Source organism: Myotis myotis, unplaced genomic scaffold (genome assembly GCF_014108235.1).
Source record: "Myotis myotis isolate mMyoMyo1 unplaced genomic scaffold, mMyoMyo1.p scaffold_m19_p_1, whole genome shotgun sequence".
Lineage (NCBI taxonomy): Eukaryota > Metazoa > Chordata > Mammalia > Chiroptera > Vespertilionidae > Myotis > Myotis myotis.
Genome location: NW_023416313.1, coordinates 14,199,581 through 14,219,356, shown reverse-complemented (window position 1 = coordinate 14,219,356; position 19,776 = coordinate 14,199,581). Strand labels below are relative to the sequence as shown.

General features: G+C 38.3%; 1 protein-coding gene across 1 annotated transcript in view; it reads left to right on the top strand.

Annotated features, from left to right (window-relative positions):
- The window catches only part of DHX15 (DEAH-box helicase 15), a 56,286-nt gene that overhangs the window by 9,826 nt on the left and 26,684 nt on the right, over window positions 1–19,776 (top strand). The window contains exon 3 of the mRNA XM_036330187.1: window positions 2,636–2,829. Coding sequence (XP_036186080.1) covers window positions 2,636–2,829 — 194 coding nt within the window. The remainder of the gene's footprint in view (window positions 1–2,635; window positions 2,830–19,776) is intronic.

Here is a 19,776-nt window from a genome sequence, read left to right as displayed (position 1 = left end):
GTTTTAAACTTGTTTAATTTGGGATACCAATAAAATATTCTTCAGGTGGAAATGACCACTAGGTTAGAGTTAGGATTGACATTTGATGTATTATAGGTAGTATTAGAAGTTAGGAGAGTAAGACCACTTGATATATAAAACAAGAAGACTAGAGGGTTGGGGATCTGTTTTTAGGAAGGAAGGAGCTGAAAGAAAGGAATAGTTCTAAAACATCCGAACCCTGGTGTGAATAGCCAGTAGCCTGCATATTTCAGGGCCTACTTCCTTTCTCAATGCTATTCTTAGAAATATGAATAGATGGATTAACTTAGCGGTTCTTCAAATATTGTCTGGGAACCTGTGAAAGTCCTTGAAGCTGTTAACAAAGTTCCTGGGATTTTATTTGTACACTTAACACTCAAAACAAAAGTATTGCAGAACATTCAAAATAGAAGCAGATAAAAGAATCCAGCCATCTTCTGTTAAGCTAGACGTTAGAAATAAGCAAAAATGTCAAACATGTATTCTTGCTAGACGTTTTTTGCTTTGGAAGATGTAGTTATTTTTCACAGAAAATGTTTATGCTAACGTGGGGTGAATTTTTATTAGGAATTTTAACTATTTCATTTTAATTTCCTAACATATAAATCTATTAGTTGTTTGGCATCCTAAGTTATTTTAAGAGTATAAAGAGTTTCTGAGATCAGAAGTTTAAAATGGCTGAATTAGCCAAAACTGTTTATATTTTAATTTTTAAGTGGGAGTAAGCTATCTATTTCATTGGGGTGAATTTAAAGAATCTATGAGTATTCTTGCCTTAAGAATTTTGAAGTAATTTTAAATAGCTTTAATTGACCAGTGAATTTTTTTTTTTTTCATTTTGTTTGGTTTTCTGAAGTGCTTTTTGTGTTTGTGAGAGGCTTGCTGAAATGAAGATGTATCTATATATATAAAAGGCTAAGCGACCATCCAACTGGTAGCTATGATGTGCAATGACTACCAGGGGGCAGATGCTCCTGCAAGATTCTCTATCTGTCTGCCTATCTATCTATCTCCTTGGAGGAAAACCACTTAAACTTTTTGGCCTGTGGATTTACAGACTCAGAGAGCCACTTCTCTTGTAGTTCAGTATTTTCATTCATTTAAAATCCTTTAAAGATACACATTTCCCTGGCTTGTTTGGCTCAGTGAATAGAGCATCGGCTTGAGGACTGAAGGGTCCTGGGTTCAATTCCACTCAAGGACACAGGCCTGGGCTGCGGGCCGATCCCCAGTAGGGGGTGTGCAGGAGGCAGCTGATCAATAATTCTCATCATTGATGTTTCTCTCTGTCTCCCTCTCCCTTCCTCTCTGAAATCAATAAACATATATATTTTTAAAAAATAAATGCATTGTTGTGCTTCTAGAGAAGCAGTGTAACCACCCCGCCCTCTTTCATACTATTTGTCAGTAACAACACATCCCAAAATTACAGAAGTAACCTAACTAAACCATAATAATAGTACAGCAATCAGTATTCTTCAGGTATTATTGTACAAATTCAATATCAAAAAAATCCTCCCACATGCATTTTTTTTTAGCATTAGAGTTTGATGGGTTTTTGAAAGCTTTGATGGAGACCCATCATGTCCTTGTATGATCAGTGGATTCCCATTTAACGTAGAAAAGTGCTTAGAGTTTTCCCATGTGTTGTTGTTTTTTCCAAGTAATGAGTGAAGAACCATGAAATTATAGACCTAGTAGCTTTTATTGATGTTGAAATAGGGAGGAAATGCCCTGTTCATGGCAGTCAACCAACTTGTGCTTGCTGGTTTTCCTTCCTTTCCCCTTGGCTGCCCTCCCTTCTTCAGGGAAATGCTGCTGCTGCTTCTCTAGGTCCTGTTCTAGTGGACAGTGACTGAAATTGGCTTTTAGTACGTTACCTAAGGTGTTGCCGTTTTGCATACCTCTCCTAGATTCTGCTGGCTTATGAAACAAATTGTGAATTAAGTTAAAAGGTAACAGCTATATAATTATAAGTGTATGTGATTTCTAGTTTCTTGCATTTTGTAACTCAAATTGTATAGGAATTCAAGTTATAGTTTCTTTGATTTTTCTTTTTTTGAAACTAACCTTTGTTATCAAGTAGAGTTTTTCCTTAGTTGGATTTTCCCCCCAGTAAATAGAGAAATGGTCAGTGGTGGAACTGTTGACATTGTACAGCAGGGGTGAGAAACCTTTTTTCTGCCAAGGACCATGTGATATTTATAACATCATCCTTGGGCCATACAAAATTATCAGCTTAAAAGTTAGCCTGCTATATTTGGTCAAACATGTAATTAACTCACCCCTAATACCTTGGCAGGGCCAGATCAAATGATTTTGAGGGCCTGGTGCTGCTGTGAGCCGCATGTTCCCCACCCCGCTGTAGAGCATATTCAGCAAAGCCTCAGTGGACCTAGTCTACTCGGGAGTACAGTTATGTCAGTGTTAGTCAATGACCCTTCCTTGGCTTAGAGTGCTCATACTATTATAAGTTTGAGTCATAAAAAATAATTTGTGGTGTGCCTAATTGAATTTTGTGTTCAATTATTCGAATGTGGTAAAGTACTTAATGTTAAATATACTTGATATGCAGGCAGAGTAGAATTAATTTAAATGTGAAATTATTTGATAGATTCCACAGTGGTGTGTGGAGTACATGCGATCATTACCAGGACCCAAGAGAGGAGTTGCCTGTACCCAACCCAGGAGAGTGGCTGCAATGAGTGTGGCTCAGAGAGTTGCTGATGAAATGGATGTGATGTTGGGCCAGGAAGTTGGTTACTCCATTCGATTTGAAGACTGCAGTAGTGCAAAAACCATTCTTAAGTAAGTACTATCTTTAAAAATGGACACTTTCTCAGTTTTCTGGTAGAGTCTCAAGTCACCCAAATTTAGAGTAGTCCACAGTAGACCTTAGACTTACTAGATAGCATTTTTATTATAGACTAGAGGCCCGGTGCATGAAATTCATGGGGGGGGGGTCCCCTCAGCCCAGCCTGCACCCTCTCCAATCTGGGACCCCTCAGGGGATGTCCGACTGCCGGCTCTCACAATCCGGGACTGCCTGATTGCCCCTAACTGCTTCTGCATGCCAGCCTGATCACCACCTAACTACTCCCCTGCCAGCCTGATCGACGCCTAACTGCTCCCCTGCTGGCCCGATTGCCCCCAACTGCCCTCCCCTGCCAGCCTGATCACCCCCAACTGCCCTCCCCTGCCAGCCTGATCACCCCTAACTGCCCTCCCCTGCTGGCCTGATCACCCCTAACTGCCCTCTCCTGCTGGCCTGGTCACCCCTAACTGCCCTCTCCTGCTGACCTATTCGCCCTCCCCTGCTAGCCACCTTGTGGCGCCCACCTTGTCACCACATGGGGGCAGCCATCTTGTGCGAGGGTGTGGTGGTAAATTTGCATATTACCCCTTTATTATATAGGATTCTGTTTCTTGGTTGTAATACATGTTCAGTAGACATTGAAGTTCAAAGGTTAAATTTTAGTTGGTGCTGAATTTTAGGTGAAATTTTGTATCATTTAAATGTGATAGAAAAATAGACATACCTTAGTAAAGGACAGTTACTTTTAGAAAGAATGATGTGGGATGAAATATGATTTATTTAGGGGAGAGGGCTTTTAATGTTAATTATACAGCTATTACCACACATGTTATGAACTAAAGGGAGAAATCTTTTGTTCTGTAATACACTCTTGGAGTTTCCTCAAAGTCCTCATTCCTCTTCATTATTGCATGGTACACGATTGACTTCCATATTGAGCTTTCTAACATTTTATTTAGCTTTCTTAATATTTTGCTTTCTTCTTAACTTGCATTCTGCATACGTTGTGATATATGTTGCTTGATGGTAATTCTTTTGAAAAATCTTTCCCCTTTATTGCTCTGTTTATTCTGTATATATTTGACATTTAAATCATTTTCTAAAAATGATTTGTCACCATGCAATCTTCCCCTAGAGGTTGTTTGTAAAAGACAATTTTGGAACACATTATATAGGCAGTAACGTGAGTCTTTGATGGCAGAAATATCTATAATGTTATGGGAGGGAACGATATATATCACAAATTTTTTAATGTATGCAGAAGTAGAATAGTGTAATGAACTTCAGTGTATTTATCATGAATCTTTAATCATGGCCAGTCCTGTTTTATGCATATCCCAATCCTTTCCTATCTCATAATTTGAAGCAAATCCTAGACATCATACTGTTTCCTCTGTAAATATTTCTGTGTATGTCTCTCAAAGATAAGGTTTTAAAATATAGTAACTGGTATCACAACTTACATTTTTTTTCTTAATCAAAATACCCAGCTAGTTTCTTTGATATATATTTTTTATTTTATTAGAACTTGAGATTAATAAATTTGGTATCATTTTAATAGCAGCTGAACTTTTGTTTACTTAAATCAATTTGTCTATGACCTAAACCTTCATTGAATAAACCTTTTAGTCTAGTGATAATCATAGGCTGTGGTTTTATATTACTTAAAAATGTGATAATGTCAAGGACTTGTAGATAATAAAGGGCAGCTTTTACTCATTTTTAGGAGGAATACTCTGACATTTGCTTCACTATGCATTGGACTTTTCCCTGCCACAGTGGAGCAGGGAAAACAGAATTTGGAAAATGGGAAATGAGAAAGTTATATGCAGTATTGGGAGAGAGAGAGAGAAAGAATGTGTGTGTAGGAAGTGGTGGGCTTTCAAAAGATGTATGCTTGTGAAAGAATCTGGTTCCATTACTAGATTAACAAGTAACAGGCTTGATAGCTCCAAATGAAGGTGTTTTTGGCATTGTGATTATTTTTTTAATGGAATGGTTTCCAGAGGGTAAAACTAAATTTAAAAAAAAAATTTACTCCGGACGGGGTAAGGTTATTGGGATTTCTTTTCAAATCTTCTGAAGAGCTAGAAGCTAACTTAGCGTAATGTCTTTAAGTGATGTTAAATCCTATTTAATAGTACTGGTCTAGTGGTAGTTTTGACTAACCGTAATGTTCCATCAAAAGTAGTGTTTATGAATCCCTAGATATATTCTATATTGTCATCTATTAACTCATCTTGAGAACATAGATGTTAAAAACAGTTAAAGCCTTAACTAAATGAAGATTGGCTACATAATTAGGTAGGAAGAATGAATACATCAGATAACTATCAATACCTTCCATTAGCTATTTTCATATATAGGTTTTAAATATTTATGTGAAGCCTTTAATTTTTTTTTACCAAAGGAGGATGGTAAAGAGGACTGACTTCTGAAGTTTCTGCCTGATGGACTCAGAATTTAACCATTATCTTTTTTTGATTCATGTTTGATGATAAGTACTATTTGTATAAGTTTGTTTGAGAGTACTTTAGCTAAATTAGGTTCTCTTTAAGTCATCTCTATATAGATTAAGGGTCCAAAGATAGTTTCTTCAGTGTTTGGGACACTATACAAAAATTTTAGGTTCTAGGTCTAATATTGTGTCATTTTCAGAGGATTGGTTCTAGGATAAATTAGCGCACACTGTGTTAGAGTTAGAGTAGCCTTAAATAACTATCCCTTCCCCACAGGCAAGTTAGTTTGCAAAATCACCACTGCTAAATGGTTTTTATGTTTCATTTATTATGTACTTGTCTGCTCTCATCTTTTTTTTTTTTTCTGAAGTGTTTCTTTTGCCAACTTGGAAATTAGGAAACATACAAAAAACCCAGTGAGGTAGCCAAAGAAGAGCAAGACCTGTCAGAGAAAGATAGCCAAATTTGAGACTAGTCAGATAAAAATATCTTAATTTATTTTAATGGAAGAAGAGGTTGATAGACTTTTACAGTGGATTTTAAGAAGCACTTTGTAGTTGCAGTTATGACAATAACTTTCATAAGATATTCTTTTTTTTTTTTTTTGAGGGAGCTGATAATTCTTTAGGGAATAAAACAAGTTTGATAGTCTTGAACCTTGTGGAAAACATCACAATATTTGAAGTTGTTAATTTGATAGTTAATTTCACTGTTATTTTAGGTGATGCTGCCTTTTTTATTTTTTTACCTGGCTTTAAAATTACTGCCCTCTTTTTTTTTTTTTTTAAATATATATTTTATTGATTTTTTACAGAGAGGAAGGGAGAGAGATAGAGAGTTAGAAACATCAATGAGAGAGAAACATCGATCAGCTGCCTCCTGCACATCTCCCACTGGGGATGTGCCCGCAACCCACGTACATGCCCTTGACCGGAATCGAACCTGGGACCCTTCAGTCCGCAGGCCGACGCTCTATCCGCTGAGCCAAACCGGTTTCGGCACTGCCCTCTTTTTGATATTGAGGGAACCCTATAATTTACTTAGTCATTTAGTCAGTTAATACTGACTATCTCCTGTATGTCAGGCAGTGCTAGGTACAATAAAAAGTAAATCTGGTTCCTGTCTCCATAAAGCAAATAAAAAGTAAATATAAAACTTTAAATTGTGAATAGGTGTCTGAAAGAAAACATTGGGGTTCATATGAAATAATGATTTGAGAGCACAATTTAGGTTGGGGAAGAGGAGAATTGAAAGTAATGGTTTGCTAGAGTAGGGGTTGTGTTACAGGGTTCAGAAAGAGCTTCCTAGGTTGATAGAACAGCATTTTAAAAAAACTATTTGAGGGGGGTAGGGGAAAATAACCTTTTTATTTGAGAAGGCTATTTTGTATATTTTAAGTATCCAACTGGTTTGTGTAAGATCAGCACTCCATGCCAGATCTCTTTTGAGATATTATAGACTGCTTTTAGATAGTATGGTGATCACAGACTGGCCTCTCCCTCTTGGAGTATAAACTCTTTGGGAACAGTGATTGTGTCTGTATCTGTGTACTTGCTTTGCACACAGAACCCTTAAAAAAAAAATTCTGGAGAATGGAAGGGGTAACAGTGTGAAATTTGCCAGTTCAAAATAATGGGCTGGGAGTCTTTCCAGCATAATCATGAAAAAGGGGTAGATTTTTCATGGAAAGACATTTTCCCTAATTTGTTGAAACATCTCTTGGAGAGGGTATGGTAGTGTGATTTGGTATACATAATTTGCCTTTTATTTTGAAGGTTTTGCTTTTGAGTATCAGATTCATTTCAATTTTGGAATCTGTCACAAGGCTAAGGACCTGATCTGGGGTAAATGTTTATGAAGCAAAATGTGCTGTATCTCTCTGGGAGGACACTTCAGGACAAGCTTCTAGATACTCAAGAAACGTTAAAGATAAGACATGGTTGAAATTTATAATTGACAGTGAGAAAAGAATAGTCTTGGATTTCAAGGTGTGATGAGTCCCTTGTAAAACTTGAGGGATAGAAGTTTTGAACAGATCAGCCAAAGAAATACTACTCATACAATATGGATTCGAAACTTGTAGAATTTTTTAATCTCCAAAAGCCAATCTAGGCAAGAAGATGAAAGGAATTTAAAAATAAGGGTCCAACGTTTGGGACACAATACATAAGTTTTAGGCTCTACGTCTAATATTGAGTCAAAATAAGAGCCCAGGGCAACACTGCTACAATAAGGGGCTGGCTGGTACAGAACCTTTAAGGTTGACATTGGGGAGGATTATCAGATATTGCTACAACAGATTCTTTGGGGCCCCTGGAAACAACAGTTTGAAGCACCAACTGCATATGGCCTATGTAGAGATTACAGCAATCTCATTTAAAATAGATGGCTTACGGAGAGAATCAAAAGGAAATAGATCCTAGAACACAGGCTTCAGAATCAGTGCCTGGTTGTGTGCCAGCTCTGCCACTTATTAGCTGTGATCTTGGCTACATTAATGAACTTCCCTGTGCTTAGTGCTTTTTCAGAATGTGGAGCTAATAATTATTTCATAGGGTGGTTCTGAGATCAAATATGTTAATTTGTATACAGCCCTTAAAGTAATTCCTGTCACCCAGCAAGTGCTAAGACAACATTGCTACTCTGCTGCTGCTGCTGATGGTAGATTTCCGTTGTGAGAAGTTATTAGATCTTATTACCCGTTAACTTAGTTATCCCAATTTATTAGAAAGGGGTTTATTAAACCAACTTCGTGAAGTCCTTAGTGAACTGCCCTCCCCTGCCGGCCATCTTGTGACCACATGGGGGCGGCCATCTTGTGCGAGGATGTAGTGGTCAATTTGCGTATCACCTCTTTATTACATAGGATTAATTTTAAGCTAATTTATTGAACATCTGGTAATTAGTGGTAGGCTTTGTTTTAATTTAAGTATAGCACTGAAGTTAAGGGTAGTTTTACTGGATATTTAGAAAGGGATTGGGTGGTAATCACTGTCCTCCCTCTAGAATTAGAAATCTATTGGCTTATGTTAGTTTATAGAAAGCTAACTTGATTTCCTAAAGGACTGCATATATTATTACACTAGAGTCCTGATGCACAAAATTTGTGTATGGGTAGGGTCCCTAAGCCTGGCTGGCCATCAGGGCCAATCTGTGGAGTGATCAGGCAGGCCCCTGCTGGCACCCGCCTTCGGTGGGCTGGGGTCTCTGGGCTGGGGGCAGCTCCTGCGTTAAGCATCTGCCCCCTGGTGGTCAGTTCGCGTCATAGTGACTGGTCATTCTGCCGTTGGGTCGATTTGCATATTAGGCTTTTATTCTATAGGATAGGATTTGACCTTCGTGCTTATACTTAAGCCATGCAAGATATTAGTTATAGAAGGCCTTTTGTTTAGAGTGCCAATGTCTTTAAAAACTGTAAAACAACCTAGCTTTCTGTAAATTCTCTTGTGAGGATGGTTAGGCATTTTCTTCAAAACCTGTGAAAATTTGAGGACTGGATAGTAGGGTGGGGTTGTTTGGTTGGTATTTTGATCCTCACCAGAGGATATTTTTTTCCATTGATTTTTAATATAAGGGGGGGGCGGGGAGAGAGAAACATCATTGTGAGAGAGACACATCAGTTGGTTGTCTCCTGTACATATGCGTTGGCAGAGAATCTAACCTGCAACCCAGGTACTTACTTGCCTTTGACCAGGAATAGGTTTGTGGACCAGTGCTCTGACCACTGAGCAACCCAGCGAGGGCTGGGTAGTGTTTTGAGGGAAAAATAATTTTCTGTTCTTCTAACTCTGAAATACATAGAATTTTAAAAATTCTATTTTTAAAAACATCTTTATATTTATTTGTTTTTTTGTTTGTTTGTTGTGTTAATCCTCACCCAAGGATATTTTTCCATTGATACTTAGAGAGTGGAAGGGAGGGAGAGACACAGAGAGGAAAACATCGATGTGAGAGAGACACATCAATTGGTTGCCTCCTGCATGTACCCCAACCAGGGCCGGGCAGGAGCCTGCAACGGAGGTAAATGCTCTTGACTAGAATTGAACCTGGGACCCTTCAGTCCATAGGCCGACATTCTATCCACTGAGCCAAACAAGCTAGGGCCTGAATGTATTTTAATTGTTTAAAGAAATAAAGCTGTGTGCTTTTACTGCTGATGTTAAGCACTTTGACTAAGAATCATGAGGTGATACACACTACAAATGTGGTTTGGTATTTTGTCTACTTTCTTTTTGTCCATTTTTTGTTGTATTAGGATGCATTAAAACATTGCAGATTTCAATTTATTCAAAATAATATATGTTGCCTTTCCATGTGACTGTTTACATCTACTAGTTTGTTCTCATTGTAAGTAAGTTCTTATTCCTATAGTGAGATTAGTGTTGCCTCATACTGTAATGTTTTCCTAGGAATATGTCATTGAACTTGAACCTATGTACTAGTAAATCTTAGTTTATCCTTTACCAATGAAAAGAACATTAAGTATATTAAGAAACTGTTACTAGTGTCACTGGCACTTTGCCTTGGTTGGAGAGGTAAACTGTGAAGCATTTAAGAGGTAGTTTGAATGTCATATGCATTGGAGTAGCATTGAGACTTTGATAGCAAGATTAGGTTTTATTTATTTTTTAATCTATTGCTTTATTGATTTCAGAGAGGAAGGGGGAGAGAAAGAGAGAGAGAGAAACATCCATGTTGAGAGAATCGTCGATCGGCTGACTCCTGTACCCCCCCCCCCCCCACACACACACACACACACTTGGGATTGAACCCATAACCCAGGCATGTGTCCTTGGCTGGAATCGAACCTGGGACTCTTCAGTCTGCAGGCCGACACTATCCACTAAGCCAAACTGGCTAGGGCAAGATTAGGTTTTAAATAGGGTAGAAGTTTCCATGCTGCCTTGGTTTATAGTATGCTTAATGTCAGTAATTTTTTTCATAGTATCCTCGGTCTAAAGAAATAATTCAGAATTCAGTCCTAACAACTTAAGTATGTATGTTCTAACAACTTAATAGCACTTTAAACAAATACCAAACATAAGTTGAAAGAAGAAAACCCCAATATTTTAATTTCATTCTTAACCACATTATTTACTAATGTGATGTCTGTGCCAGTGGAACACTGCAATTTCTTAAATGTTGGAATCAGATTGGGCACTGCCACCTTTATTTTCTGTACTGATTTTTGTCTCATACAGTTGACCCTTGAACAACATGGGGGTTAGGGGTGCTGGTCTGTCATGCCCATGTCAAAAACTTGAGTTGTTCCTAGGTATCCACAGGGGATTGGTTCCCGGACCACCATCCCCACAGATAGCAACAAATGGCGTAGATCACTGTATATTGTTGGTCTTCTGCATCCGTGGACTCCCAACCTCAGATGGAAAGTAGTGCAGGAATTTATTGAGAAAAACCTGTATAAGTGGATCCATGCAGTTCAAAACTAATTTGTTCGAGGGCTAGCTGCACTTTTCTTTTTAATTAAAAAAATTTTTTTAATTTAGATTTCAGAGAGGAAATACCACCACAGCATATCACTTGCCCCTTCCAATTCATCCTCAATCCAGGAGCCAAAATGACCTTTTAAAAACACAAATATGACCCTCTTTAAAGATCCTGTCACTCTTTAGTGATTTCCCATAGCTCGGGAGTGGTAGGGAGTAGTAACACCCAGACAGTATAGTATGATTGGATCTAATACAATTTTTTTTCTTAATATGTTCTTAGTGATTTCAGAAAGGGAGAGGGAGAGAGGGATAGAAATATCAGTGATAAGAGAGAATCATTAAATCGGCTGCTTCCTGGCATGCCCCCTACTGGGGATCCAGCCCACAACCTGTGTATGTACCCTGATAGGGAATCTAACCCATGACCTCTTGGTTCATGGGTCACACTCAGCCACTGAGACATACCAGCTGGGCAGCTGTACTTGCTTTTTAATCATAGCAACTGTCAAAAGTCCAGCTTTTCAAAGATGACATCTTGAAAAGGAATGTAGCATGATACACAATTAAAAGTCTGAACTACCTCAAGCTAGTCCTGTGGTATCACATGTTGAGTATGGGAAACTAAATTCCTTTGAATCTTTAAGGGCGCTGAACATAGTTATTCTTCTCTGGAAATAGGCTATCATTTAACAAATTGAATGCATTTTCTTTGTACCTTAAGTAACCTGTTTATACCCAAGAAAGTAGCTTATTCTCTTAACTGTGATGGTATAGCCTACTACACACCTAGGTTATATGGTATGTTTGGTCTGTTAACATTTTTATGCAGTGCATGACTACATATATCTCAAGGTTGTACAGCAATCTAAACTCAGATTGTGCTGGGGGATTATACGTAAGCATCCTTGAAATCTTAATATTGAACGACAAAGGTCTTGTTTTTTAAAACTGCTGTATTCACATGGATCAGGTTTGTGAAATTGTCCTAACTTCATAGACCTATATAATTTGAGAAATATAGTGCTCTACCACCACAGCAGGTATATAGTGTTAGCCATTTTAAATCCAAAAATAGCTAGATAACTTCATTTTAAGCTGACATGTATACTTAGATGATCAATTTTTTTGGTACCTGTGGCCGTACAGAAGTAACATTGGAAGAAATTGTTTTGAATGAAGGAAGATAATTTGATAACTTTTATCTGTAGTTACTGAATAAGTATAATATGGTCACTGTGACCATGTTTGAAATTGTTTTCTTGTTTTGGTAATCAACCATTTTATAGTGTTGACATTGTGAAGGAAGGATGGTTAGGGTGCTTAGTTTTACCACATTTAGTAGTGAAGAGAGCTGTGTTTTAAAATTCATTCTACTATACGAAGTCTGTCTTCTGAAATAGTTCTTGATAAATGAAAGCTGTTTTAGCTTTGTCATTCTTCTGTTTCTTACTGTCATTCAAAAAGTATTTTACTGGTAGGAGCTAAGCACAAAAATATGTTACATGGTAGGGAAAACAAAAGAATAATTATTTATTCTGGTTTGGTCATAGTCTTTTTCAGAAGTCTTAATCTATTATAACTTTGAAGAAATAATGAAATGCAAACCTATTTGTGTAGGCATTTTAATGTGGGTGGCTTTTCTTTAATAGAGGCACTCGTGATTTGACTGGATTGCAGTAGCTTAACCTAAAACCTTAGTGGTAAATAGGAAATTTATACAAACCTCAAATATTTTCTTTTTTCTTTTTATCAATCTATTGATGTAGGACCAATGCCATTTCCTGAATGTGGGGCCTTTGTTTGGAGTTCCATTATGCAGTAAGATGTCTAGTTCTATTTTATGTGTTTTTATTGATTTCAAAGAGAGGCAGGGAGAGGGAGTGAGAGATAAAAACATAGATGAGAGTAATAGCAATCAGAACATCAATTGGCTGTCTGCTGCACATCCCCTACAGGTGATCGAGCTGCAACCTGTACGTATGCCCTGATCAGGAATCAAACTTGTGACCTCTCAGTGCATGGAATGATGTCCGACCATCTGCTGAGCTAAAATAGTCTAGTTCTTAAAGTGAAGTATAAACTTCAAACACTTGCAAAATACACAGGTGTTGCTTTTCCGGAATTCCAGAACCCTTTCACTTTTTTATAGTTACCCTCATCCATTTGATAGTTTTTATGTGTGTGAGACTCATCTTTTTTAAACTTTTCTGAAGCATACAACTTAGGATATGCAACAATGTTTTCCTGTGTTAAGTTTGTTGCTTCATGTCAAATATAATTAATCCAACTGGTAGGGATAGAAATGTAGCTATAACACTACAGTATGTTTTATAGAGGGTAAGGTTATCTCAATTTATTAGGTGAAAGTTAAGAGTGTAGTACAGAATCCTATATTGAATACTTTCCAAGTGCCAGGCAGTTGGTATACTAAGTGCTTTATATACATTGTTTTGTTTAACACTAGCCACCATATTCTCATTTTACAATGGAGCATTAGAGAAGTTGAACTTGGTCAAGGTCAGACAACATTTTAAGAAAGCAGGAACTTGAACTTATGCAACAAGGATGTCTTAAACCACTGTATGTGTTGTTCCTTTCCATCCACATTCCTCATGTCTCCATGCAAATCTCTGTGTATTTGTAAATCTGTCCTAGGTAATAGGGAAGGCAGTAAACCTAATTACTCAGATTAAACAATGCCAGTCATTTATAATACTAGAAGCCTGATGTACGAAATTCGTGCATGGTGCGGGGTTCCCCTCAGCCCAGCCTGAACCCTCTCCATCCAGGACCCCTCGGGGGATGTCCAACTGCCGGTTTAGGCCCTAAATTGGCAGTCGGACATCCCTCTCACAATCTGGGACTGCTGGCTCCTAACTGCCTCCCCCCCCCCCCCCCTTTGCCGGCCTGGCCCTGTGCACCCTCCTCCCCCCCAGCCAGCCTGGATGCCCCCCCCCCCATCCTGGTTACCCCCAACTGCCCCTGCCCTGCCCCTGCTGGCTTGGTTGCCCCATGCAGCCTACTGTTTGGTCGTTACTGGTACTGTGACAGCATCCTGGACAATTTGCACATTCCTCTATTATTAGTATAGATATACTTTTTAAAGCAGATGCTGAGAATTTCTTTGCATCATGCTGAGGCAAGTTTTAGATGATTTAAAAACAGTTTTGATTTATCTGAATATTTAGTTATCCAGGGTAACACCTATACTTTGAAAGGTAACCAAATCTTAACAGTATTGGAATAGCACTTCATAACTAGGATTTTCAGAAAAAATTAACTTCAGAGTTTATAGCAGGGCTGTTTAAAGACATACCGCTCCTGCCCTGGCCGGTGTGGTTTAGTTGGTTGGGTGAACTCCTGTGCACCAGAAGGTTGCAGGTTTGATTCCCAGTTAGGGCACATGTCCTGGTAGAGGTCTTTGAGGCTGGGCGGGCGGGGGGCGGGGGGGTAGGAGGATATTTGTAGCTCACAGTAATTCCCTCTCTAAAAATCTTTTTTAAAAAAAATACAAATGGCTGTTGGTTTCACTTACATTGAATTTTAGGGATTGTTCTAGAACAATAAATATAAAGTTGTCTCATTCTTTTTAATGGCTGCATAGTTTATTTAACTAATTCTATTGATGGATACACAAATTTGCAGTTTTTGTTATTAATAATTGCTGCTGCCGCCCTGGCTGGTTTGGTTCAGTGGATAAAGTGTCAGCCTACGGACTGAAGGGTCCCAGGTTTGATTCTGGTCAAGGGCACAGGCCCAGGTTATGGGCTCGATCCCCAGTGTGGGGCATGCAGGAGGCAGCCAATCAATGATTCTCTCTCATCATTGATGTTTCTATCTCTCTCCCCCCCCTCCTTTCCTCTCTGAAATCAATAAAATATATATATATATAAATTGCTGCTGCCCTTAGTACCTCTTAAAACCTTATACGTATGCTGTTTTTCACACATACACAGTTGTATAACTGAAGTGAGTTTATTACAAATGAAATTGGTTGAGCCAAAGGGTATGTTTGAATTTTATTAACTCTTGCCAGATTGCCCTCCATAGAGATTTTACCTACTCTGACCAGTAAAAAATGAGCAAATGGGCATCTGTTTTTGTACCCTTGCCAACATTGTGCTGTGGAACTTCTTTTATTTTTGTCATTGTCGAAATGAAAAATGGAATCTCATTATTGTTCTACTTTGCATTTCTTTTATATGAAATTGGGCATCTTTACATGTGTTTATGAGCCCTTTGTATTTCTTTTTGCAATCTGAGATTTTCTTTCCAGAAGTTTTGCTGCCTGGTTGACAATCATTTGTAAGGTTCTATTTAAAATGCATCCCAGCCCTGGCCGGTTTGGGACTTGGCAGTTTGGGATTTGGCTTAGAGTATCGGCCTGCAGACCAAAGGGTTGTGGGTTCAATCCCTGGCCCTGGGGTGTGTACCGGGGGCAACCAATCAATATTTCTGTCTCTCTCTCTCCATCCCCCTCCTTACTCCCTTCCACTTTCTCTAGAAATCAAAGGAAAAAATATCCTCAGGTGATTATAATAAATCGATAGATAGGTAGGTAGATAGATTGCATCCCAATGACATAGAAGGTAAATTTGAAAAAATATGTGGAATTATAGGATTGATTAAATTTGATGTCTTCCTATTTTTTGCCTGTGTATGGTTGCTTGGCCTTTTTCTTAATGATTTGTAGGAGCTTTTAACAAAATTAGCATTCTGTATATAAGATGCAGTTTTTGTCTAGTTGGTATTTTGCTTTGTTCATAATACAGGGGTGGGCAAAATAGGTTTACAGTTATGAGTACACAAAACAGTGTCTTCTTTTTATTTTTAATTTAAATTCCTTATTGTTAAAAGTATTACATACGTCTCCTTTTTCCCCTCATTGACCTTTCCCTGGCCACTCCCACCCCCTAGCACATGCCCTGACCCCGCTACTGTCTGTCCATTGGTAATGCTTATATGCATGCATACACGTCCTTTGGTTAGTCCAGCCGTGGGCAAACTACGGCCCGCGGGCCGGATCCGGCCCGTTTGAAATGAATAAAACTATTGAAAAAAAAGACCGTACCCTTTTATGTAATGATGTTTACTTTGAATTTATATTAGTTCACACAAACACTCCATCCATGCTTTTGTTCCGGCCCTCCGGTCCAGTTTAAGAACCCATTGTGGCCCTCGAGTCAAAAAGTTTGCCCACCCCTGGGTTAGTCTCTTACCCCCACCCTACCCCCATTCCACGCTCCCCTGCCTTCCCTCTGAGGTTTGACGGTCTGTTCAATGCTTCTATGTCTCTGGATCTATTTTTGTTCATCAGTTTATGTTGTTCATTATATTCCACAAATGAGTGAGATCATGTGATATTTATCTTTCTCTGACTGGCTTATTTTGCTTAGCATAATGCTCTCCAGGTCCATCCATGCTGTTGCGAATGGGAAGAGTTATTTCTTTTTTACAGCAGTGAAAAGTTTATTCTTGTATTATTCATTACTAGAGGCCCAATGCACGAAATTCGTACAAGGGCCTTGGCCCCGTCCCCCGCCCACCACCGCTGTGGCGCGGGGCTTCTGCTGCCTCTGCCTCGGCCCCCGCCCACTGAGGCTTTGTCTGGAAGGAAGGATGTCCAGAAGGACATCTGGTCTAATTAGCATATTACGCTTTTATTATTATAGATCATTAAAACCTGCTTTTGCCCACCCCTGTACTTCATGCCATACAGAAAACTTGAGTTTTATGCAAGTATTTAATTAACAATTTTTTTTTAATACTCACGCAAGGATATTTTTCACGTTGATTTTTAGAACGACAGAAACACATAGATTGGTTGCTTCCCATATGAGCTCTGACCAGTTCCAGGGATGGAACCCTCAACCCTTCAGTGTGTGGGCCAATGCTCTAACCATTGAGCACGCTGGTCAGGACCACAACGTATTTTTTAACATGGGATTGTGCATCATACCCTGCTCAAGATTTTAAATCTCTATATTTTGGTATTTTGTTTTAAACATCTTTGATAAATCAGGCATTTGGGGGGAGGTAAGAGGGATTTAAGAAGGCTCTCCCCCTCCCACTCTACCCCACTGCACTCCACCCCCCTTCACCAAATAGCATAACACTAAGTTACTGGGGATTGCTTCCCCACATGGACAGTTTTTTTATTACTCATACTTTAACATTAGTCAGTATCATTTTTAAAGTTATGAATAATATATGGTGTATTTTAGAATTTATATGGCATTCATTTAGGAAAACATTTTTCACCTTTCTGCGGATCTTTTTTCCTTTCATTTATGAATTTTTAGGAATCAGACAACTTGAGCTGTTTAAAAAAGTTATATATAAATATATGAAACACAAAACTATAAACAACACATTCGTAGTGCATAATGTTTTATCATGCTTTATTTATATTACAGTTGGTGATGTTGACTGGGGTCAGGGTTGGCTGTTGGCTTGTAGTTGTACTATGCCATCTGTGTGTGCCCATTGCAAAAATACATGAATTGATACTACTCAGCACACTGGGTTTCTTTTGGTTTCTTTTTGTTTATTCATTAAACAGTTGTAGTTGGAAATATGAACTTGTTTTGACTTACTCCAAGGATTTTGTTTGTTTGTTTGTTTTATGTGTCTGCTTTGCTTAATCTACATCTTGTTAAACTTGATTAATTTAGACTAGTGCTACTCAAACTTTAGCAAGCATCAGAATTACATTAAAGCTTATAGCACAAATTGCTATGCCCTGCCTTTAAAATTTCTGATTAAATAGGTCTGGGATGAGGTCCAAGTTTTGTATTTCTAGTCATTTCCCAGGATATGCAGATGACTTCTCAGTGAGTCTTTGTCCCAAAAGAGTGAGAAAAACATTGGATAATAGGGTACCCAGAAAAATGCAGACTTTGGCCATCCTAAGCAATTTTTGTTTACTTCTTTATTATTGAAACTTCAAAATTATATAATTACAGTTTTTTTATTGTAACAGCCTATTCTTGTGACTCACCCCTCAGACTGGGTAAATTATTTCATTACTACTATGAAATGTAGTAAAAGTTGACTTAGGTAAAGGCAAATGACTATGGTTTTTATAGGACCACCAGTACCTGGTTCTGCCTTTTTTTCTGTGCTGTGTCAGGTCCCTTTGTTTTTTATTTGTTTTTTTAGCAAAGGGGTTCATGCATCTAGCAGTACAGAGAATTATCAGCTTTTGCTATATATATAAAATACACACACACACACACACACACACACACACTCTAGAGGTGCCCGGTGCACGAAATTTGTGCACCTGGTGGGGGTGGGGGGGAGTCCCTCAGCCCAGTCTGCACCCTCTCCCAGTCCAGGGGCCCTCAGGGGATGTCTGACTGACAGCTTAGGCATGCTCCTGGGGCCTAAGCCGTCAGTCGGACATCCTTAGTGCTGCTGTGGAGGCAGGTGAGGCTCCCGCCACCACTGCTACACTCACAGCCCTGAGCCCAGCTTCTAGCTGAGTGGCGCTCCCCCTGTGGGAGCGTACTGACCACCAGGGGGGCAGCTCCGGTGTTGAGCAAGACGTCTTCCCCCTGGTGATCAGTGTGCATCATAGCGACCGGTCATTCTGTGTTCGGTCAATTTGCATATTAGCCTTTTATTATATAAGATGTATATGTATGTATGAACACACACACATATTTATCCGGGACTTTCAGGAAAGTGTATTGTAGGAGGGGTCTAAGATTGGAATTGGTGCACTGGTACCTAGTCTTGGTAAGTTATTGAACTGGATTTGAGACCTTAGAAAAGTTAACTGCTAATAATTCATTTTTCTTTTTTTTTTTTTTCACTGTAAAGGCAACCAATTCGTATCTTAGAGAGATCTTCCAGCTATTACAATGTCATTTTTCCTAAAGCTGTCTATTATAAAAATGGCAGTCTTCTCATATTAACTTTGATTAACTTGTGATATAGTACATAAGTAGCATCTCAGTGAATTGGATCTCCCTGGTTGATGATCAATTAAACAATGAGAAATATCCAGGAGTCTGTCTCTGGAACCTAGAAGTAATAGGGTTCAGGCTTATGCATAGTTGTTAATAAAACAAGGAAAATAATAGTGTCATTAACCTAATTTATAATATTTATAATCTACCATTTGTAACATTTTCCTTTGGAAAAATGTAAAAGAATGAATATTTGGGTCAGCTCTGCTTTTGAATGCCTCTATATTGTGGTTGTCTGAAGCTTGAATGTGAGAGGGTAAAAGATCAAAGTAAAGAGTGGCTTTTTAAAAATGAGTTTTAAGAAGGAGTTTTCACGTTAAAGTTTGATACTTTATCAGTTGTGACCCTTTCTCACATTTTTAATATGTGAAATTTGTATTCATTTTATAACCTATGAGGGTCTTATAAACTGTTGGTTGTTTGGTGGTTGTCACTGCCTGTGAATTCTTGAACTTGATGTAACTATACGTATTGTCACTTCAGTTAAGTAATGTACATATTTCGAACTACTTGTTGAGTTACTTGCTAATTAAAATGCCTTCAAAAATATCACACTCAGATTCCATATTGAAATAAATAGACTTGGAAACCAAGCAGCAGGTTGTACTTTTCATCATATTTAATCAAATATTTGTTGTTGGAAGAGTGACCAATTTTTTTTTTTTCTGGCCATGAAAAGCAAGTCAAGAGCTTTGTTTAATCTAAGGAAGTTACCTACAAGAAGATGAAGCTATTATATTTTGCTATTGAGATAATGTGCAAAAAGATTGTTTAACATCTAAGACAGAAGAAATTACTAAATTTTCTCAAATACATCAAAGACAACTAGAGACTGTAATGTAGTTGATTCATGCTACACTATCATTAAGGCATTGAGTCATAATTTAATTGACATTTTTGCTTTCACGGTCTTAATATAAAATAAGTTTGCAGATAATGCTGTGTCGATTCCAGAAATGTGTTCAGTTGAAATAAAGAGGATTCATTTCTCTTGTACATTGTCAATTTGTTGAACTTACTGCTCCAACAGATGGCATCAGCTAAGAATATCAAGT